The following is a 22,068-nucleotide window of genomic DNA, read 5'->3' as shown; positions in this document are numbered from 1 at the left end:
CAGAAAGAGAGAAGCCCCGGAAGAGACTGCAGAAAAGGAACAACCAAAGAGACATCGGTTATCGGCGAAGTGGACATGGTTTTTGATGTCTTCCGGAGTAACATGTAGGAAAGAGCGCATTCACAAATATGCTTCCTCTGCCACTCTTAGCAATCTTTTATTGCTTTCTGCCACCTTCCTGGCTGCGCAGTAGTAACTTTTCATAATTAAATGTTTGTTCCAATAGATTTTGAGCACCAAATTTTGGTGCAGATTGTGTCAATACAACCTCATTTTTACAGATTTTTTTATTTCGCGGTATGATTCCTATCTCTTCTAGTCAAGTCGTCACTCCAACATCACCTCCGACGGTTGAGGAACAACCATCTTTAGATTTAACCATTAAAATTCCAGAGGACTCGAATGTTGCTATTTCTGAAGAGAAAAAAAAGCAAGACGGGTTAACACCTCGGACCATTGAAAAAATGAAGAAATCCGAGTTTCTGGGAAATGGTCCCTTAGTTGCCACAATTTGGAAGATGACTTACCCAGATCTGGTTGCAAAGGTTGTCAGTTCGTTATACACTTTAGTAGATTCTATCTGCATTGGACAATTCGCAGGTGACACCGTTGAAGAGAGGAAGATTTCCCTGGCGGGTCAGTCATTTGCATCGCCTATTGAAATGTGTATTATGGTGGGTCTTTCGTTAATCTTTGCACAGGGCGGAGGCCCTTTATATGGCCGTTATTTGGGAAGAAGAGATGAAAAGACTGCTCGCCGCGTAGTTGGAAATACCTTTACTATGGATATTATTCTTGGAATCGTTATGGCAATTGTATTGCCATTGATCGCTGAGTGGTTACTTGTTCTTTTAGGTGCTTCCGAGGCCGCTGGGACCTTGGAGCCTGCAAAAAAGTATATTTATCCTTTAATGTATGCAGATATCCTCTATAACTTCTGCTATGGAACTAATAATCTGATGAGAGGAGAGGGTGCTGCTCTGTATTCTTGTAGTCTAATGTTGATTTCTGCAATAATCAACATGATTTTCGATTTTATATTCCTAAAGTTCTTAGGATTGGGGATTCAGGGAGCTGCTTTTGCTACTATTATTGCCTATATTTGTTCGTCGTCATTTGGTCTCTGGTTTTTCCTGTCCAAACGCTCGGCTGTCATTGTTCGCTTAAAGGATATGATTCCTGACTGGAAACTGGTTTTAGAAATTATGAATACAGGTCTCAGTGGAATGGTGATTGGGCTTTCTAACGGAATTATGACGATCGTCTCCAACCAGTTGGTTCTCAATTTCTCGCCCTATCCTCGTGACGATCCGCTTACTGTTGCTGCAATCGCTGCGTCGGGCAGTCTTTCCAGAATGCAATACTTTTTATTTATTCCTATCAATTCTATTGCTCACGGCTGTGTGGCTCTTCTAGCCTATTGCCGAGGAGCGAAACTAAGTAAGCGCTTCATAAATGCCTTGCGCGTGTGCTTTATCGGGCAACTCATAGTTTGTATCATTTTATCGGCTGGTTGCCTCGTTTTTTCAAATCAATTAGCTACCTTATTTAACAGTGATGAGGAATTTATCAAGATTTTCTCGAAGGGTCTTCGCTACATGACAGCGCTTCTCTTCCTTTCTCCCTTCTCTTGCACATTGTATCCTGGATTGCAAGCGATTGGACGTGGGTTTGGAGCTGCAGTTGTTCTGTTCGGAAGATCTTGTCTGTTTACGTGCTGTGCCCAGTTCATTATGTGCTGGATCCGACAAGATTACTGGGGTACTTTCATGGCTTATCCGTTCGCAGATATTGTCGCAGCCCTTTTCGCTACCATCTACTACTTCTGCGTCCGTAAGGAAATACACGGAGAAGAGAGAAAGAAAGAGTTACCTATTCAGTGTTCTGTTTGTTTCTATCAAACGCTTTCTTGGTATATATATATATATATAGTGTATATAGTAAAGGAAAATACCAGACTTTCAAAACTCCAAAATAAGTCCCCTTTTTCTTCCAAGTCTTATACCATTTCAAAGTTTATTAGATTCTGTAAGCTAGCTCAATGGCATCGATTTCTGAGGTCACTGCTAAAATTGAAGAGTTGGAAAAGCGTTTAGACGTTGTTGAGGTTCCTTTGGTAGATTGCTTTCATTCATTAGGAAATGGAGAGAGCACAGGCTGTTTGTGACACACGCTCTTTAGAAAAGGAAAACGAAGAAGTACTTGTTTCATTTGCCTTTTCTGATTGTTGTAGCTCCGTGCTGAAAACGAAGCACTGAAGGTCATGCTTCAGAAATACGAGTATCGCGTTAACCACCTTATTCGTTCTCTGGAAGAGGAAGAGAAGAAAATGGAAACGGTTGACAGATTGCAGTACCGTATTAATCACCTTATTCGATCCCTTAACGAGGCCGAGAATGGAACGTAAGGAGTTCTCTCCATTCCTTCTAATGTGTTTAGTACCGGTGTCTCTAACTCTGGAAAGCCCGCTATTGAGGAGGCGGATCCTTTCTGGAGCCTTAACTTGGTTGTTGGACGCATTGTGTCCGTGAGTATTTGATGTTTCGATGATCGGCAGGCGCACAAACATCCCAAGGCAAACAAACTGATTTGTGAGGTGATTGACTGCGGAGAATTCGGTCAGGAGCGTCGAATCGTCTCTGGTTTGTATCCCCATTACCAACCTGAGGAATTGGAGGGCAAGCGTGTGATCATTTTCGCCAATCTGAAAGAAGCACTTCTCCTCGAGTCTCCTAGCCATGGCATGGTTCTCTGTGCTTGCAGTGCAGACCATTCTCACGTCGAAGTACGTGGTTAGACAGCCGCAACATGTAGATTCTCGAGCCTCCTGCTGATGCTGCTCCAGGCACGCGTGTGGTGTTGGAAGCGATCCCCAGCTTCAACACTGCGACGGAAGAAATCAATTCGCGAGCGAAGAAGAATAAGTGGAGTTTTGTGCAGCCTGTTAGGCCTTGAAAGGAATGTGAGTCTTAGGAACTGCGCGTGGATCTAAATGGAGAGGCGGTGTACAAGGGATATCATTTGGTGGTGGACGGAAAGCGACTGAAGGCAGCAACTCTCAAGGATGCCCCGATTTCGTAGAGGTACTTGTTTGAGCACAAACACACAAAATCTATGTTGTGTTATGTTACATCTCTAACTCCTCTTTCAGAATGCGTTGCGTTGTGATCCATGACGAGCGGGCAATGAGGGGAGCCTTTCCATGCTCCTTGATGTAGGATCGAAGATAGGCGATGGAGAGAGGGTCATGAGGATAGCCTGTTCCCAATTCAACATCCAGTTCTTGCGATAGATGTGCCATAGCTCGATCTCTTTCCACCTACACATATAACACTCGAGAACCAAGCTCACTTTTGCAATGACTGATGCTGCAGCAACACAGATATAGTTCGCATCTGCGTGGAATTCGCATTTTACGACCGAATTAGGAAAGAGTTTCCGAACTTCAGTATCCAAACGGTTCTTTTTACTCACAAAGGCATCAACGATCACTTCGTCAACGTCATCATCCAAGAAGCGCGATAAAAGGTTGAGAATATGGTTCTCTTCTATTCGATTCATTGACAGTCCTTGTTTTCTTAGTTTATCGATCGACAAAGATGATAAATGGTAGGAGTAACTTCGAGAAACTCTTTCCAAAATAAGGGAGTACAAGGAATCGCGCTTTTCAGGTAGTAACTCCTTGGAATCCTTCACACCTATCTTTTTGAAATATTCATCCTCTTGGGAGTCTAATAAAACAGAGCTCATCACCATTGGACCCAACACGGCTCCTCTTCCAGCTTCGTCAACTCCAACACGCAGTATGGAAAGACACCGCGCATGGAAACTAAATGGCAAATGGGAAATATGCCTAATCGCAGAAGAAAGCATACCCTACAGAATGAGAAAAATAGGTGAAAATTTTGGAATCACATATACACATCATAGGTGGCATAAATGCCTAAACGATCAAAGAGGAAATGGCTGAAGTGGTTTATATGCTGTTTATGCCTTTTCTTAGTTGTGGTCGTATATGTGTCCGAATGTGAATTGATTTCTTATGTTTAGAGAGCTAAAGCTCGTTCTTAATATAGCTAATACATTTTTGAATGGGGATCACACTCATTTGCGAGATGTTGTATTTTCAATTGTATCTTATGACTATTGTAGAAAAAACCGCAATTTGTGGGATTTAATTATTCTGTTTCCTTGATTACTGTTTGTGAGTAGGTTTCCTTTGCTTTGCTTCCTATTAAGTTATTCTCAACTCCATAATCTGTTTTATATTGTGAATGCGTGGATGGAGTATAGTTTCGGGGGTATAACTGATCTACAGCTCCATTTCTGTGGGTTTAGGAGTGTTCTCTACTGAAATGGATTACATAGATGAAGCAATAAAGGAGATGCACCTTCCTTCTCGAGTTACGATTTCAAAGTTATCATCGTATGGTAACTCGTTCCGGATCAATGCGCTACGCAACCTAGCACTTTCAAAAGCATCAACCACTCATGTTTTCATAGCGGATGCTGATATTTTGCCTGCATGTACACAGAATGAGTCCAACTTTGACTTTACAGATAATCTTCGCGACACATTTTTGTCTTTACCGTTTCATCTTTTACAAGACTCAGCCCAGGCATTTATTGTGCCCTTATTTGACGTTCCTTTCAAATCAATTCCCTGTAAAACTTGGGTCTCCTGCATTCAACCGTAAGACGGATGAGGACATCAAGTCAATCGTATAGAACGAACCAATATTTGCGTATGAACAAGAATCAGTTGGTGTGGTGTCTTCGTTTTGGAGGGTGTCGATCTCTCGGTGAGAAGGATTCCAATGTTTTATTTTTGCGAATTTGGATGATGGATTGTAGATGTACTTGCCCAAAGATTGGAGCCAAATCCCGCCTACGAACCACACAATTCCATTACATTGCTGGGACAATCCTTTCCAAGAGCCGTATCGTTGATGTTTGTGGATTGAGAAGCAGGTTCGTCATCGTGAGCAAAACGAATTTGCCTCTGTTTGATGAAGAATTTGTGGATTATGGATACAATAAGATCCAGTGGATTTCGTTGCTACGTTACTCGGGGTACAAATTCACCGTTTTATCCAATTCTTGGGCGTTTCATATGCGTCATTCTCCGTTTGTGTTCACATGCTGAGCTGTGAAATGTAGATCGATCTATCAACGTCGATCAAAGGAGAAGAGCGATCCAACTCAGGGGAAGAAGGGAGGCGTGAATACAAAGAAGATATATGACCGTGTGATAAAGAAGTACGAGAGTGAGTTTGCGAATGTGTATCGATTGCCAATTTGCACTGTTCAAACCACCACCGTAGTGGTTCCGGACAAGAAAGCGCCTGTCCGAAAAGGAGGAAAGAAGCGAATTGTGCGAAAGAGTGCTGGCAAATAACCTATTTTTATCAATGGAGTTTGTTTATTGTATATATGAATTTTTTAGAAAATATATAATTATTTTCCACAGAAATCCATCAAACAGGTTCAATGAACTGACGTTTTAATTCTTCTTTAAAGTGAACACAGAATCAACAGCCGTGAGCGATCCATCGTGCAGCTGAATCAGCGGGTTGATATCAATCTCCTTAATCTGCTCGCACTGCGTCATAATCTCCGACACGATCGCGATGTACTCCGCGAACTTCGCCCGATTCAGCGCGGGCTGTCCTCGGAAGCTTCCCCTCATTCCTCCCTTTCATCCCTACCCATTCAGCATCTTCTGCGTCTTCAAATTATCCAGCGACATCTGCGCCTCCTCCACGCTCACCGGACACATGTTGAACACCACGTCCTTCAGCACCTCCACCAGCACGCCGCCCAATCCAGACACCGTGATCGGCCCGAACGTCGCGTCGCGGTTGGCTCCGATCATCATCTCCGTTCCGAACGGGACCATCTTGTACAGCATCACGCCGTGATAGTCGATGCCCTGCTTGCTGAACTTCGCGTTCAGCTCGTTCACCACCGCGCAGGCCTCTTCCGGCGTCGTCAGACCCAGCTTCACGCCGCCCACGTCGCTCTTGTGAATGATCTACACGCGGATCGATCGATCAAGAACCAATCGGTACATTCGGGGACACGATCTTCGCCACGAACTTGTCCTTCGCGTCCGTCTTCGCCTTGCTCAGGAAGTCCGCAGCGTCGTTTCCGGCGGTCACCAGCTTGTAATCGGGGGTTCGAATGCCGCACGCCGACAGAATCTACCTCGCACGCCTCTCTCTCCCGTACGTCGTAGCCCTCGATCTCCGTGAGCGTGTAGCGCCCCTTGCTCGCCACCTTGTTCACATATCCGTTGATCAGCTGCGCGTCGATCTTCGGGTGCGTCTCGCTCTTGACCGCTCCCATGAGCTGCAGATACTCGCTGTAATCCGCGAGCTTCGCCAGCACGCGCATTCCCTCCTCCGGCCCGCTACACTCGACGCCTTTTCCAGCCCAAACTCATAGACCGACATGCCGACCTGCTTCAGATAGTCGCGAATCACATCGTCGTCCGGGTATTTCCCGCCGAACTCCAGCACGATGAACGGCTTCTTGGTCTTCCCCGGACCGAAGTTCTTCTCGATCGTCTTCGCCATCTCCAGCGGGAGCTCCAGGCCGGGCGCGCCGGGCTGGTACGCGAAGATGACCGAGTCCACGTTGGGGTCGTCCAGCGCGAGCTTGGCGGCCTCGATGAACTCGTGCGTCTTGACGGAGCCCGTGAGATCCATCGGGTTCGAGCACGCGTAGAACGGAGGGAACGTCGCGCGGAACTTCTTGATCGTCTCCGGAGAGAAGTCCGTCAGGTTCATCTTGTAGGTGTCCACCGAATCCGCGAGCAGCACGCCGAAACCGCCCGCGTCCGTCACCACTACCCATGAAAACGCTTTCGACAAGCGGACCTGCAACGCGCCGGCCTTTGGGGAGCGGCTGGTTGCGAAGCACCGTGCCGATGTTGTGGAGATCCGCCCAGACGTCGCAGCGAATCGCGCCGGCCTGGCCGTCAATCGCCCTCTTTGCACGCTACGTTGCGGAGAAGCTGGTCGCAGACGGCGTCGTTCGCGGCGAGGGACGCGCTGTGCGACGCGGAGGCCTTGGCGCCGCTGTTTCCACGGTTGGCTTTGAGCACCATGACCGGCTTCTTCTGGGAAATGCGCTTCACGCTGCGGATAAACTCGGGAGCGTTGTGGAAGCCTTCCATGTAGGCCCAGATCTGCTTCACGGAGGGATCTTGCTCGTAGTAGTCGATACAGTCCTTCTCGTCCACATCGCACGCGTTGCCGAACGAAATGAAGCGAGAGATCCAGGGCTCTTGCGTCGCGCCGGACAGCTGGGATGACGAGAAATCGGAAAAAATACCTCGTTCAGCAGGGCAGTGCCCAGCGCACCGCTCTGCGAGAACAAACCGACAGGACCCAGTTTGGGCTTGGAAAGACCGCGGTCGCCGATAAACATCGTGTCCACGTTGCGAGGATCGTAGACTCCCATGCAGTTCGGTCCGATGATACGGCACTTGTACTCATTCGCCAGACGCACAATCTCCTTCTATCCATTCAACCATGACTCGAAAACCCACTTCTGCTTCGATTCCCTCCTTCGTACCGGTCTCACGGAAACCTCCAGGAACAATGGTGACCCACTTGGCTCCGCGCTCAAGACACTGCTTCAGCGCGTCCACAGTAAACTTTGCAGAGATCGAAATGACGACTCCTTCGATGGTGTCAGGAATCTCGGAGGCAGACTTGTAAATCGGCTGGTCAAACAGCTTTCCACCTAGTGTATAAGCGATCGGACACTATAGGAACCTTTAGGATTCACAAAATAGGTTTTTCCTTGGAACTTGTGATAAAAGTTATCAGAAATAATGTATCCAAGACTTCCTTGCTTTTCGCTAGCACCAATAATAGCATAGCTCTTGGCATCAAAAAAGCCATTGATTGGATAGCTCTTGAGAGAGGTCGACAGAGCACGGACTACATTCCGTGTTTTCAGTACAGAAAAACTTCGAGAAAGCATAGTTCCAGGCAAATTCTCTAGAATACAATGAAGCGCACAGTCATTATTGATTTTCAACTCCTGCTCTTCTTTGTCTCAGTGGATGGCGGTATCTCATTATTCTACTCTATCCCGGATATAGATTATGAGCGAGCAGCAAGAAGAGTCTATTCATTCAAGTAGTGTTGACGAAGTTAGCGTGCAACAGTATGATGTTGATATTACCACGCGATCTGGGGATCAGGGAATGAGTTGTCTCTATAATGGAAAGCGTTTCCCTAAATCTGATATCCATTTTGAAGTGTTGGGGACACTCGACGAATGTAACAGTTTTATAGGATTATCTCGTGAGTTTATGACTGACTCATGTTCTCTTTTGGACAGTTATTTGGAAAATGTTCAATGTTTACTCTTTGATGTTTGTGCTGCCGTTGCTACTCCACTTAGTCAATCGAGGGAGCGTCAAGTGAATAAAACTCATTTTTCAGAATCCCATGTACAAGAGTTGGAAAAGTGGTCCTACTTATTGGACAGAGAGTTACCAAAGCAAGATTCGTTCATTTTGCCTGTATAATACTGTACTTTAATAATAATAATCTGTAGTCAGGAGGCAAAGCGGCAAGTCATTTGCATGTCTCGAGAGCAATTTGCAGAAGAGCCGAGAGATCGCTGAGCATGCTTTTGCAGAACAAGGATGTTAGTACCTCGGTATATCAGTTTGTGAATCGTCTCAGCGATTTCCTTTATATTGCAGCTCGCTACGCATCAATGAAAGAGGGGACGGAGCCAAAAAAGTGGCATAAGTGTGAATAACAAAAACAAACAAAGTTGTAGAGATGTTTGGTTAAATAGATATGGTTGATAACAGTTTCATCATTACGCACTCGTTCATCTTAAGAGCGCAAAAGAGGTCCTTAATGCGATTCATGATAAGACCCAATTTTTCTGCCTTAAGAACACTGTATTGACTTTGTTTCAGCTCCAACTGGGGAGGAATTAGACTGGCTTCGATATCTTGTCTCCAAGCGATAAAAGAGTCTAAAATGAGACATCGTGACGCAATACATACTCCGAATTTCACTATCTATCGAAGGATTCTTAAAGCACAGGTCTAAAATCCTAAATTAAAAAACTGCATAAAACACCCACTTTAAACTAGCATTGATGATTCCAACACACTTTCCGAAAGCGTCTCCTTCCTTAAAGCCAGTATTGAATCCATTCTAGTTGAAAACAGTAATGTCGAGTCCTACTTGAAATTGCTGTTCATAGGACTTATTAGCTCCATCACCATATCCCATCTATCAAATTATCCAGTCAAACTACGGACTACATTGTACAACTCCTTCTCCTTGCTTTTCAGAGTTGCCTCCATCATTTCTCTCTCATTTGCCTCATTTCCTTCAAGAAAATCAGCCATTTGGGTTTATTCAAAACAAAGCTGTAACAATCGTTTCCTTCGATTTACTTCTTTCAGTCGCTTTATCGAAATTTGATAGTTCTGTAAACGCGTTCGAATCGACCAGTCCCGACTTTTGACCGCCTTGCAGGCGTTCCTCACGTTTTTATTGGCCATTTTCACCCCATAAACAATCGTTTCCTCATCAGTTTCGGCTTCTTCATCCGCCTGTTTCAATTGCTGCTCCTTGTAAACGCCGCTCTGCCCCCATTCGATCCTATCGTTCTCTTTGTATACAGCGGTTTTATAGTTGGGAAGGCTGCGGATCTCTTTTGGCTTTTCCTACTGTTAAAAATCAAAATTTAAATCGACTGTGGATGGTTTTGATAGGAGGGGAGGTGTAACGATGTGTTGGAAGAAAGCAGAGGACTTTGACGGATACTGTATGGTACGAATTGATCGTGGTGGCTTGAATTCTCGAAAAGCAGCCACTTGCGCTTTGGGTTTAGAATCAATAGGCGGTTTCATAACCGTATTCTTCTTTATCTGGTCTTCCACAGAATCCAACAGTCGAGCAGCAGGAACGACCTACGCTGATCAGAAGGGCTGTAGGTTTGGGATACCAATTCATCAAACATGCGGAGGACTTCATCGCAGAACCCAATAACAGTACCCACATGTGCTACTTTCTTACTGAGGATATCTGCAGACAAGGATTCCAATCTACTTTGTTTTACTAGTGCGGATCCAAGGAATTCTGATGCAGACCGTTTTCTACCCCATACGACGTCCTTTATTGGTTGTATGGACGCCGGAGGAGGACATGGAAGAGAAATCTCTACCGGACGAATAAGTGAAGCTAGATGTAATATGGTTATGCTGTATAGGTACCATTCATAAAAAATGTGGATTATTTACATAATGAGCAGAAGGAGGGAAAACCTTCTGTTCGTCCAATCAGTATAGAGAAAACAAGAATTAAGAAAAGTTAATAATATTTCCATTACAGAGACCACAAGAAAAAGAAAAATGTGCTGGATTCCAACAGGTGGAGTTGGGAGTTCCATTGACGAAGCAATGCTCAAACTACACTCAATGCCGCTATCAGGACCTACAACGACTTCCCAAGTTGTCGATTGGATGACGCGTACAGTAGCATGCTGCTCTGCTGTATCATCACGATACCAGTGCTGGCTAAACGGTTCACACAATCAATTGCATCTACTTATCTTCAGTAGCAAGAAGAATAAAGTTATTTGAAGGGCAGAACTCCAGAGAGATAATTGAAACATCATTTCGAATGTTAATAAACTCCAGAATCGATCCTTTGGTTTCTGGATCCAAGCTTAGGACAGCTAAGCGGCAATGCACTTTCCCGACTCCAATATCACACTTGGCAGAAGGGTGAAAACCATACTGGATATCGTTCGGATCTATTCGCGACAGGCCAACACACAATACCATGGAACGAGGATTCGACGGCGATTTCCCCCTCTTTGTCTGAATTCAAGTTTTGCTGCATGATGCGAGTAAAGCTCTTCTCATGCGACAGATCGACAGTTTGTGGCTCGAACAGATGGTTGGAAAACAAAAGAGCACGATCCAGAACAGGACCATAGCTCATGATACAATAAGAAGGCTGCTGAATTTCTGGAGGTCCGTCACTATCTCAGAAAGAAGACAAGATCGGTACATGACACAAAGGAGAAACATACCGCACGAACTAACGGAGAGTCCCTCTGAATTAAGAAAAACAGCACTCGTTGTAATCGTGATTGGCTGTGAAACGCTAAAGGTATCTGTGATCTTGAGAAGATATTCTTGGATCGTGCCGAGGTCTTCTCTTTGATTGTTTGGCACTGGAATGGTGCTATTTATATGTGAAGGATTTGTATTTGGAATATTGTTGTGTAGTTGTTGATTTATCACTCGATTGGGTACATGAATATTATTATTATTTCTATCTGTGTTTTGGTTATTTTGAAGATCATTCTCATCATTGCTTTCATTTGTATTGTTATTTTCATTTTCATTTTCATTTTCATTTTCATTCACATCATCATCATCATCATTGTTGTCGTTGTTGTTTACATTTGGATTATTGTTTCGATTATCAGCGATCTTGGAGCCAACCAACAGAAGTTCTCCTCCTCCAGCAAAAAGAGAGATTTCAACCTTCCGATTCACACAATGAATGATTCGTTTGGGAGATCGATTTGACTACTGAAAAGCAAGGATCAAGAGCTACTTCGTAATCCCAGAGAAACACACTATCATCACAACAGAACATAACCAGATCCTTCCTATGAATCAATCGATTTCTACAAAGAAACGTGGGATGGAAGTCGATCGAATTCACCATTGCATCTATATCGAGAAATACGCGAGCTTTTATTCGCTTCTCGAACACATCCCACACTACAATCATTCCAGGCGCTGAGCCACTCACTAGAATGTTCGGACAGCGTGGATGCCATTTCACAGTCCATGCTGTGTGTAGATGAGCGCATAAATTCTACCAATGATTATTTTACGGGATTTGGGTACAGCTATTTCTTTTCCAGTATAGGAATCAATAATTCGAATCGAGTGATCACTTAGAGAGACAGCAATATATTTACTAGATAATTACATACAAAAATAACTTCATACCCATCCTGGCGGTATGTGATAACAATGATAGATAATTCTCGATCATTTTCCCCTTGCAATTCTATAGATCTTACATGGACCTATTATTAAGAAAACTGAAATAGAGTACATTGCGAAATGAGTGCCTTTCGGAAGCAAACTCCAATTTTCGTTCGATAAGATGCGAGTCCTTTCCTATATTGTGAGCAATAGCCTACTGAACAATAAATACCTGTTTTGCGACATATTAACCAATCAACCCTATTTGTAGAAGATACAAGATTTCTATGCAATAGAATTTATAGAAAACCCATCTACTCCATTTCAAACTATTAAAATTAAAATAAATAAAAACGTAAAGATTTGTGACACAAACATTCCAAACATTACAGATACATCCCATTGTAATCATTGTTGTCAGGATTCGAATTATTATTTCCGTTATTACCATTGCTGCCATTATTACCACTATTTCCTCCTGACTCATTTCCCTGACTATTATTTCCTCCAACTACGCCTCTAATTTGTTGCATAATCTGGTTTATCTGCTGTTGATCGAACCCTCTCTCTCCGTTCTGCCCCTACAATCTCATCAAGTACAATGCAACAAACCATCACCATCGGAATTGTTGTCGCGATCACATCAACGCGCTGAATGTCATTTCGATTCGGCGCTGGCGCTGGCAATCGCATGAGCGTCTGCGTGAGTTGAATATGCTGCTGCATGGCTTGCTGCATTTCGCCCCAAGCGCTCGGACGGAAGTTGGATTCGCGGAGTTTGCGCTGTAGAAACGCGGCATACTGTGGAAGATAACTGTTATAAGCCGCTAGCGCGCGCACAGTTGCCTAGATTCAAGAGAAGCGCGAGAAGGCTACATCGTTGCTATTTTGGTGCATGAGTTGCTGGGAAGCTTCGTTGATATTGCGCTGAATGTGAAGCAAAAAGGAGGAATACGATCAGAGAATCGGCAATCGAGCGATTTCTATCCTGGTTACCCGTTGCTTGTTGTGGTTGGTCTTGTTGTTGTTGTTGTGGTTGGTCTTGTTGTTGTTGTGATTGGTTTTGTTGTGGTTGTGGTTGTGGTTGTGGCTGCTGATCTTGTTGCTGATCTTGTTGCTGATCTTGTTGCTGATCTTGTTGCTGATCTTGTTGCTGATCTTGTTGCTGATCGTCTGATAAGCCAAACACTTCGTTTAATACATCACTATATTTGAAACCATTTCATAAACTTACTCAACAGGGTCATCGAGCCCTTCAGAAGGAACAGGAGAAGCTGTAGGGGTAGGAGCAGTTGCAGTCGCAGTTGCAGTTGCAGCCACAGGAGACATATTTACAGTATTGTGGAAAAATGTCCGCACATTTGTTGGGTTTTGCTGAGCTTGCGGTAACTGATGAATAAGAGTATCAACTGTTGAAGTCAAAATATTTAAGATCGGCGCCACAATATTTCCGGGATTTACAGGCTGTGGCTCAGCGGGAGGTGGCTGAGCAGGCTCACTTGGAGGATGTGGCTACAATTAACACTTCCATCAAAATTATACAGTTTGCTTTACTAAGAAAACAGTGTCCCGATCCTCCAAATTACATTCCCCTAACGTAGTTTCGTTCTCAAGAATTCTTCCCCGAAAAATAACTCGCTGCTGCTCGGTAGGTATAGATGTCATTGCCTGGATCTTCTCTTTTAGTGATTGGACTGTGTCGGACAACTTCACGTTCACCATCAGATCTGCACCCTCCATCAATTTGACCTTTAATTCAATATTCTGTTCTGCCATTTCAATTACAAGTACTAGCTTGAAAACAAATTTGGAATTTCAATTTTCTTTGTTATTCTATTCACTTTCTTTGGGATTTCTCATTCTATTTGTTAAGAATTATAGTGAAACGATAACTCGATTGTGTGTTTCCGGGTGAGTGTTGCACGAATACAACGAATACGATCAAAAACGAAAGCTACTTTTACATTTTCTCTCAACTATTGTGTAATCAAACTCGGAAGATCTTCTTTATTTTAAGAGTCACGAATACATGTCGAAGGAAAGTAATTCGCAAGACATTCCTTTCGAAGAGGATTATCTTTCAAAGTATGGAGAACTCCCTGAAATTGACTGTCTTCCAGTGGAATTTAGAGGGAATATCAGCAAATCCAAGAGACCAACTCACTTTCTTGCAATTCGGCTAAATTCTCCCGCTCTATGGAGTCACGTACAATCTAATTTTGAGTTGTTCCTAGTGTGAAGCGATACAAGAGGAGTTGAAGCAGATAAACCCTATCTACGGAATGATGGCCGTTCCAAGCAATAAATTACACATTACAGTGGCAGTGATGAATTTATCATCTGAGCAGCGCATCCAGAGAATGCGGTAGGAATAGGCTTTTCAAGTGAAGCAGAGACGAAGCAAGTCACATCAAGCAGATAGTAGATTTCTTTTTCGATAATAGCAGACCATGTACCAACCCCAGAAAGACTTGCTGTCGTATTTGTATCGAGGGTTTGCGTCTTCTTGGAGACCATGTGCTCTATTTTGGTTTTCGTGACGATGACGATTTGTATTCTGTTCTGGGCAATGCTGTTTTTTAGTGATAGGCTCCGTTGTTGCGTTTTGAACATTCGTAAGCATCTTTTCGATTGTGGTTTGCATATCCTTATTTCATTGTTGATTGAGTGGAGTTGAAAAGGATCGATTCTCCTCATTTGATTCCTTAACGATCACTTACAGAAGATCCTCTCTCTTGGACGTCCCATAGCACGATCGCAAAGATGTCTGCTGCTTATAATCATTTTAAGTCATTTTATGATTATAAGAAGAACAAACACTTGCTACAATTGGTACCGGAGGTTGTGAATCGATTAAATAAAGCCTTGTATGGGAGTGAAGAGCCTCATACATATGGCGATTATTTGATAAACGAAATTGAACTTAATCAAATGAAATCAGATCCATCATGTTATTATGTTGTGGAATACACCATCCCTATTTTCTATTCGAATGCTCGCCTCACTCTTCCCTCTTGCTTTCACCCTATTCAGACATTTGTCCACCGCCATCAGGACGAAGCGTATGACAAGCAGGATCTCTATGGAGAACTACCTCAACGATCGGCTGTAAACGTTCAATGTCCGTTCTGCCACCTGCACTTCTCCTCTGAGCGACAATGCAAGCGCCACCAAAGAGTTCACAAGGATCAGGATGAGGAGCACGCCATTCCTGTCGAGCAAGGAGAGGAAATGGAAATTATCGCAAAAGATGGTTCCTATCTGGTGTCTCGTGAAGAAGTATAGATTTATGAATGAGTTTACTTTAGTATGAGGCCATCACTCACTATTTGCCTAATACGCGATGTCTAGAGATGAAAACGATCCAGCTGTATGCGTCATCCCTTGTAGAATTATGGAATCAACGATAAAGAGTTGATTTGTTTGTTTTATGAAATCGCGGTTATTTGGCCATTTCTTTTTTTTGGCCAAATGGAGAAGATGGTGGACAATGCTGGAGTGAAAAGTATTCTATTTGATGTTGTTCCAAAAATATAGATGATACTTCCGCCCCCAAATCAGGAGTTTCTCTTGGAAAGAGATTGGAGAGTTTGGGCAAGGAGGAAGTGGTGGATATAATGTCCGAAATGAACAATGCAAAGAATTCCAGCAAACTTCCCAAAACAGGCTCTCTAGAAGTTTTGCTTTCCCAGTATTTGGAAACAAGTGATTTTACTCAAATTGATAATATACTGAACGTAAACGACCGAAAAGTGTAGTTTCTGGTCAATTTTGAGTTTGTAGATCGTAAATCAGACCATAGAACGATTAAATGTGAAGTTCGTACTATCGCTCCTAGACACAATTGTTCTGAAGCTGGAAGCTAATCCTAGAGTATTCTCAATGTTCTGTTTTGATGTTTATAGAGAGGTCAGATCCTTTTGCTTTGGGTAATTACAATTCTGCGTTACCACAGTTCGTTTCTTATGTCTGTTCCTAATTTACGTCGTCGTCTCTCATTGCTTATGCGTCTTCTGTCGGATCGCAGTGCGTCTTACAAGAAAATAATGCGTCTCCGTGGCCGCCTCGACTTGGTACTGGAATGTGCTCGTTCTCTGAGTGGGAACACAATTGATTTTACCCAAGCTCAAATTCCTTTGGTAGAAGTGGAAGAAGGAGGCCTAGATACACGAGCCAGAGCATCCAGTGACGAAGAGGATGAAAGTGAAAATGATTTAGAGGATGAGAGTGAGAGTGAGAGCAAAAATAGTTCAGCGAGTGAAGAAGCAAGTTTAGATGACGAAGAATCTAATTAGAGGGTCGACAATCCAAAAAAAGAACAAGAATAATCAATTGTTCTGTTTGTTGCAAATGATATTCCATTTGATCATTGATATGTATAGTGGTCATCTTTTGTTTAATAATTATCAAGGAAATCTCTAAAATAGTTGAGGATTTTGTATCTCATAATTTTCATTAAAATGGAGTATTTCCCAGGTATTTCGAACATTAAGTATGAGGGCAGCGCTAGCATGAATGACCTTTCTTTTAAGTGGTACAATGCTGAGCAAGTGGTTCTAGGAAAGGTAATCTTTGGTTTATCGTGTGGACTTTAGAAAATGAAGGACCACCTCCGTTTCGCTGTTTGCTACTGGCACACTTTCTGCTATCAGGGCAATGATCAGTTCGGAGGACCGACCCTGAACAGACCTTGGTGTGGAGATGCCGACCCCATGGTGGAGGCCAAGAAGAAGTGCGATGCTGCCTTCGAGTTCTTCACCAAGCTGGGCGTTGAGTACTACTGCTTCCACGACCGCGATATTGTGGCTGAGGGCGAGACTCTGGAGGAAACCAACCGCCGCCTGGACGAGATTTCCGACTATATGCTGGAGAAGCAGAAGCAGACGGGAGTGAAGCTGCTGTGGGGAACGGCGAACATGTTCGGAGATCGTGTGTTCATGAACGGTGCTTCCACCAACCCCGATGCTCACGTCTTCGCCCTTGCCGCTGCTCAGGTGAAGAAGGCGATGGACATCACCAAGAAGCTGGGCGGTGAGAACTATGTGTTCTGGGGTGGCCGTGAGGGTTACCAGAGCATTCTGAACAGCCTTCCTGGAAAGGAGCTCGATCACATGGGCCAGTTCATGCGTATGGCCGTGGAGTACAAGAAGAAGATTGGCGCTACCTTCCAGCTGCTCATTGAGCCGAAGCCTCGCGAGCCCACGAAACACCAGTACGACTACGATGCGCAGACCGTCATTGGATTCCTGCGCAAGTACGGACTGGAGAAGGACTTCAAGCTGAACATTGAGCCGAACCACACCACGCTGGCCGGCCACGATTACGAGCATGACATCGTGTTTGCCTGCAACGAGGGTATGCTGGGTTCCGTCGATGCGAACACTGGCGACACTCTGCTTGGCTGGGATACGGATCAGTTCCCGATGGATGTGAAGAAGGCTGTGATTGTGATGTACCACATCATTCGCGCTGGAGGTCTGCACAGCGGAGGCTTGAACTTCGATGCGCACGTTCGCAGAGAGTCTACGGATATGGAGGATCGCTTCATTGCTCATATTGGAGCGATGGATACTTTTGCTCGTGCCCTTCTCATTGTGGAGAAAATCATGAATGACAAGATTTACCAGGAGATGGTTGACAAGCGCTATGAGTCATACACCACTGGAATTGGTGCTAGAATAGAAAACGGCGAAGCCACCTTCGAGGAGTGCGAGAAGTACATCCTGGAGAATGGCAAGCCGGAACCTCAGTCTGCCAAGCAGGAGAAGTTCGAGATGCTTCTCAATCACTATGTTTAAGCATGGTTACGCAGGCTTTCTTGTTTGTTGGAGGAAGCAAGGACACTGAGTTGTTGATATTGCAGTCTTGAGCGACTGGATTCTTTTGCATTCCTTGAAATCGGATCTCTGATTCGAAGTATGAATCATAGACCGTGGTGAATAGAACTAAATAGGTAGATTAGATTCACATCCCCTCATTGTTGTTTTCTCTAGTAAATTGTTAAAGTCCCAAACAAACTATACATTTCATGCTTATAACACGGAGTAATCAAGTTTATTTCTAGTGAATTAGTCAGTACATACTCCAAATCTAGATTCCGTCGTGGCCATTCATTATCTCATTCATTCATTCATTGATTGTGAACCAACATATATCTAAAACTATTGAAATGGTAAGATTCTTTAGCGAAAGCGAGCATCCCGTAACGTTCTATAGAGCGATAAAACTAACGTGATGCGTACTATCCGAGTTGAAAAACTCGTTATTAACATTTGTGTTGGAGAGTCCGGAGATGCCGTCTCCAAGGCCGCTCGTGTGTTGCAGCAAATCTCTGGCCAAGAGCCTGTGTATGGAAAGGGTATGGCTTTTGGTGGCTAACTAATTAATTTAGCCCGTTTCACGATCCGCTCTTTTTCTATTCGCCGTAATGAGAAGATCTCTGTGCATGCCACTATTCGAGGTGAAAAGGCGCTTGAAATCCTTGAACGCGGCCTGAAGGTGAAGGAGTATGAGTTAGTGAAGAGAAACTTCTCTGAGTCTGGAAACTTCGGCTTTGGTATTCAGGAGCATATTGATCTCGGTATTAAGTATGATCCTAACACAGGTATTTTCGGTATGGATTTCTATGTGCAATTGGCACGTCCTGGCGGTCGTGTGAGCAAGAGAAAGGCTCAGCGAAGCCGAATTGGTTACTCTCACAAGGTTACGCGGGAGGAAGCCATGGAATGGTTTAAGAAGACTTATGATGGAATTATTCTGGATAAGGCCAAGTAAAGTTTTTCCATGGGTTGATCGATTGGTTGTATGTTTGGTTTGGTTGGTTTGGCTTGGTTTGTTTAAATAATTTATGACTCTGACTATGGTATCGAATATCATTCTTACAAAAAGTGTAACGAAAGATATCAAAACTGTACTAACTTACGACTCTCTGCAATGGGAGATAGATTAACGGAAGAGGTACATGAATGTTCCCATCTCAAACTCATTACTTACGCTCTGTAGCAATTACTAAAACGATCCATCCTAGTTCGGAATATTCCTCCAACAATAGAAGAAGTAATCCAGGCGAAAGGCGATTATCTATAGAAACATCTCATCGCCGGGTTTTCGCAAATTGGTCGCATAGTTCAAATCAAATGGCCACAAAACGGCGATTCTAACGACAGAACTGCTGGCCGTTCCCAATGCACCATCACATTTGATAAACCCATGCATGCCATACAAGCTGTGATGTGTCTTAATAACCACTTGATTCATGGCTCGCAGCTGAGTGTTTCCCTCATTCCTTTTCAGTCAAAACATACTTCTACCTCGAAAACGTCAGAAAAGCCGTATTTTTGTATTCTTCCTTGTGATTAGTGCCGTGCTAATGATCGAAAATGTAGCGGAAGAGGCTACACCAGAGCAAATTCAGTCCCTGTTTTCGCCATTTGGGACAATCGTTTCCTGCCGACTCTACAAACAAGGAATCGTTCAGTTATCATTCAAATCACACAGTTCTGCCGAGCGTGCTCTGAATGTAATTCTTCTTCTTCTCCTTGCTTGTGTTTAGGCAATGAACGCTTTTTCATTAAAGGGAAAGAAACTCCTCGTCTCGTTTGAGGAGCAGTTTCGATCCAAAACCGTGAAGAGGGAACCGATCCAACAAGCGTCTACCACTGTACGTTTTGTTTGATGCTTTAACATAGCCGATTGGCTTTGTGGAGTATGGCCGAAACCGCGCGGAGAAGCAGAACGACACGGTATCGAAAGTAGAAATGGACATTGGTATTCAGTAGAGCTGTATTGTGTTGGTGACTGGATTCTCGGAGGGAGATGATTTACGAGATCAAGCCAATGTGGCGAAGATAAAGCAGATCGTGTCCGAACAGGGAAAAGTGGAAACCCAAGCATATCTCAATGTGTAGATCAAGGATATGAAATACACAGAGGTGAAGAACGAAAAGAGGCTATTTCTACGCTATGCGAATTCCTACGCGGCGTCGATCGTAGAGTTGTTGTTTATGTTGCTATTTTTAGGCGGCAAAGGGGCTGAGTGGTTTGATGTTTTATGGATCAAGACTGTCGGCGCGGCAGTATGATTACCAGCAGTATAAATTAAAGAATTACACTTTGTTGTGTTTTTGTTTGACACACTGTGGACGAATGAATTGGGTCTAGAAAACACGTTGATCCCTCCTAAGCACACTACCAATCGAATAGAAATTATAATTATAATTATAATTATTATTATTATTATTAATAATTATCTCGATAGAATAGCTGAAAAATACAAAATCATAATCACTCCCCTGCTAAAAATCATCTTTGTAAAAACCCATCCTTCTGATTCCAAATATACTATGAAAGTAATTTTGTTCATACTCATAGTGTTCAGTATTGCCGAATCAGGTACCCATTGTCTCACTATCGTAAATAGATTGCATTACTCTAGCTTCGAAGTGCCTTCCCCAGACACGTCGTATCGATTTTATCGAATCATTATGATATAGAAATTCAAAGGTTAGGGGCATTTCGTGATAATGGGGCTCTTCCTACCCAATTTGTGTTTACTATTACACAGTACGGCGAATCCAATTGCACCACACCTCAGTTTACTCTAAAGATTTCGTAACACTCATTTTGGCTTTCTTACCTTAGGGAATCAATTTCTTGCATAGAATTTGCCAGTAATGCCTGTATAACTACTTACTGACGATCATCCCTAGATGGCTACCAGTGTACGAAGCGCATTGATAGTATTAGCATATCGATTGCAAGTGTAGAAGAAATGCAAAAATACGGATATACTTGCAATAAGGAGGATGAAGGTGTTTTGGTGGATATCTCGTACATCGATCCTGTTAATTTCGACATGTAGGAAAACAAGCTGTACTGTATCGAATTCCTCCGGTTTTTCTTCCGTCGCGGAAGCGCTTTACACCACAGGGACTTACAAGCTGGCAATGAACAGTGGGAACTCTGTGCCTTCTGGAGAATAGAAAACAACACATTTGTCATCGACTCGGTCACCTTCTATCCCGAAAGCAATGAATGTACGCTTGCTGTTGTGTTCGTCTCATTTTTAGTGTGCTACAAGTCTCATTTGAGAGGTAAAGGAGTTCTGGGTTGACTATTGTAGAGATCTTGATAGGAGTTGGTGTCACACTTTGTGTTATTGCCGTGATTGTAATAATAGCGATTCGGATTTATATCTGTGACCAGAAGCATAAAGCTTCACTCCGGTCCAAGAAGACGATAAACCTGGGAGATGACAAGAAGTCTCCCAACGATGCGGATGACGGCAATGGATCTCCTTAAACTATTTTTGTAACGCAGATACTGAAAACTCATCTTCTTACTGTACTATGATCTTGGCTGTTTCCTAAAAACTCGTTCATCCAATCATTTTATTTTCCATTAATTGGGTTCAAATCGTACCTTACACTTAGTTGGAGTATCTATGATCATTGAATGCAACCGCGAGGTACTTTTGGATATACAGGGTAATTTTTAGACTGATTCTCCAAGAAGAGCGAATCAGGAGCAAACAGACCAAGGACAGAGCAGTATGGTACCCCGAGAAGATTCGAAAGCTGTGGATAATGATACCTTAAGCAAAGGTGTGCCTAATGCTTTAGCCCTTCCCGTATTTCGATTTGAAGTATAACTATTTTCTAGCAGTACGATTTTCAAAGAGAGAACGGGGAGTATGCAGAAGAAATCATAAAAGACTCGGAATTGAATTGTTTGGAATATTACTCTCTTTCCACTTTAGACTCGACTGAAATCGATCAGAGAGATGATTCGTGCTGCTCTGTGGAGATTCCTAGGATGGAACGCCAATCTAGTTTGAGAAAGCATTTAGAAAACCGAGCCTCTCTCAGCGAAATGACGCAGAGAGGACTAATTAGTTTGTTTTGACGAGAGCAATTGAGTGTAGAACCAGGAGTAAGCCAAACGCTCACTTCTCGTTTGCAAACGTTGGAACGGCACATTCTAAAGGACTCTGTACCTTTACGATCGATCTCTCAATTCTGATTAGTCATAGCCTTCAGAACCGCCCCAAAATGGAAGACTTGGTT

General features: G+C 43.5%; 9 protein-coding genes; 7 read left to right on the top strand and 2 right to left on the bottom strand.

Moving 5' to 3' along the window:
- Positions 1 to 299: 299 nt before the first annotated feature.
- Positions 300 to 2,096, top strand: GSBLH_T00005059001 (uncharacterized protein; the record flags this gene model as incomplete). The annotated part of the gene is made up of 1 exon (XM_013044055.1): positions 300 to 2,096. One exon carries the CDS (start codon positions 300 to 302, stop codon positions 2,094 to 2,096), a length of 1,797 nt encoding a protein of 598 aa, XP_012899509.1.
- A 137-nt stretch (positions 2,097 to 2,233) lies between these two features.
- GSBLH_T00005058001 (uncharacterized protein) lies at positions 2,234 to 4,697 on the top strand (the record flags this gene model as incomplete). XM_013044054.1 has 4 exons in its annotated part: positions 2,234 to 2,444; positions 2,465 to 2,527; positions 2,558 to 2,792; positions 4,339 to 4,697. Exons 1-4 carry the CDS (start codon positions 2,397 to 2,399, stop codon positions 4,695 to 4,697), a joined length of 705 nt encoding a protein of 234 aa, XP_012899508.1. The 5' UTR covers positions 2,234 to 2,396.
- A 789-nt stretch (positions 4,698 to 5,486) lies between these two features.
- On the bottom strand, positions 5,487 to 7,995 carry GSBLH_T00005057001 (Acetyl-CoA synthetase; the record flags this gene model as incomplete). XM_013044053.1 has 10 exons in its annotated part: positions 5,487 to 5,678; positions 5,709 to 6,034; positions 6,072 to 6,203; positions 6,232 to 6,417; positions 6,450 to 6,850; positions 6,882 to 6,975; positions 7,007 to 7,309; positions 7,339 to 7,524; positions 7,556 to 7,752; positions 7,785 to 7,995. The coding sequence occupies 10 exons, from the start codon at positions 7,993 to 7,995 to the stop codon at positions 5,504 to 5,506; spliced, it is 2,211 nt and encodes a 736-aa protein (XP_012899507.1). The 3' UTR covers positions 5,487 to 5,503.
- A 124-nt stretch (positions 7,996 to 8,119) lies between these two features.
- GSBLH_T00005056001 (uncharacterized protein) lies at positions 8,120 to 8,787 on the top strand (the record flags this gene model as incomplete). Its single annotated transcript, XM_013044052.1, has 2 exons — positions 8,120 to 8,542; positions 8,578 to 8,787. 2 exons carry the CDS (start codon positions 8,120 to 8,122, stop codon positions 8,785 to 8,787), a joined length of 633 nt encoding a protein of 210 aa, XP_012899506.1.
- Positions 8,788 to 12,390: 3,603 nt separating this feature from the next.
- Positions 12,391 to 13,333, bottom strand: GSBLH_T00005055001 (uncharacterized protein; the record flags this gene model as incomplete). The annotated part of the gene is made up of 5 exons (XM_013044051.1): positions 12,391 to 12,585; positions 12,617 to 12,850; positions 12,881 to 12,931; positions 12,960 to 13,209; positions 13,239 to 13,333. 5 exons carry the CDS (start codon positions 13,331 to 13,333, stop codon positions 12,391 to 12,393), a joined length of 825 nt encoding a protein of 274 aa, XP_012899505.1.
- Positions 13,334 to 15,475: 2,142 nt separating this feature from the next.
- Positions 15,476 to 16,299, top strand: GSBLH_T00005054001 (uncharacterized protein; the record flags this gene model as incomplete). The annotated part of the gene is made up of 4 exons (XM_013044050.1): positions 15,476 to 15,509; positions 15,542 to 15,756; positions 15,788 to 15,877; positions 15,910 to 16,299. The coding sequence occupies 4 exons, from the start codon at positions 15,476 to 15,478 to the stop codon at positions 16,297 to 16,299; spliced, it is 729 nt and encodes a 242-aa protein (XP_012899504.1).
- A 165-nt stretch (positions 16,300 to 16,464) lies between these two features.
- Positions 16,465 to 17,802, top strand: GSBLH_T00005053001 (uncharacterized protein; the record flags this gene model as incomplete). The annotated part of the gene is made up of 2 exons (XM_013044049.1): positions 16,465 to 16,569; positions 16,600 to 17,802. The coding sequence occupies 2 exons, from the start codon at positions 16,465 to 16,467 to the stop codon at positions 17,800 to 17,802; spliced, it is 1,308 nt and encodes a 435-aa protein (XP_012899503.1).
- A 408-nt stretch (positions 17,803 to 18,210) lies between these two features.
- Positions 18,211 to 18,778, top strand: GSBLH_T00005052001 (uncharacterized protein; the record flags this gene model as incomplete). XM_013044048.1 has 2 exons in its annotated part: positions 18,211 to 18,362; positions 18,396 to 18,778. The coding sequence occupies exons 1-2, from the start codon at positions 18,239 to 18,241 to the stop codon at positions 18,776 to 18,778; spliced, it is 507 nt and encodes a 168-aa protein (XP_012899502.1). The 5' UTR covers positions 18,211 to 18,238.
- A 159-nt stretch (positions 18,779 to 18,937) lies between these two features.
- On the top strand, positions 18,938 to 20,186 carry GSBLH_T00006926001 (uncharacterized protein; the record flags this gene model as incomplete). The annotated part of the gene is made up of 10 exons (XM_013044047.1): positions 18,938 to 18,961; positions 19,007 to 19,060; positions 19,091 to 19,335; positions 19,364 to 19,523; positions 19,557 to 19,664; positions 19,693 to 19,746; positions 19,783 to 19,881; positions 19,912 to 19,992; positions 20,024 to 20,094; positions 20,165 to 20,186. The coding sequence occupies 10 exons, from the start codon at positions 18,938 to 18,940 to the stop codon at positions 20,184 to 20,186; spliced, it is 918 nt and encodes a 305-aa protein (XP_012899501.1).
- Positions 20,187 to 22,068: the final 1,882 nt, after the last annotated feature.

The sequence above is a fragment of the Blastocystis hominis genome, assembly GCF_000151665.1.
Source record: "Blastocystis hominis, Singapore isolate B (sub-type 7) whole genome shotgun sequence assembly, scaffold_9".
In the NCBI taxonomy this organism is placed as follows: domain Eukaryota; class Bigyra; order Opalinata; family Blastocystidae; genus Blastocystis; species Blastocystis hominis.
The sequence above is the reverse complement of the archived record's forward strand: the minus strand, read 5'-3'. Positions and strand labels throughout refer to the sequence as shown.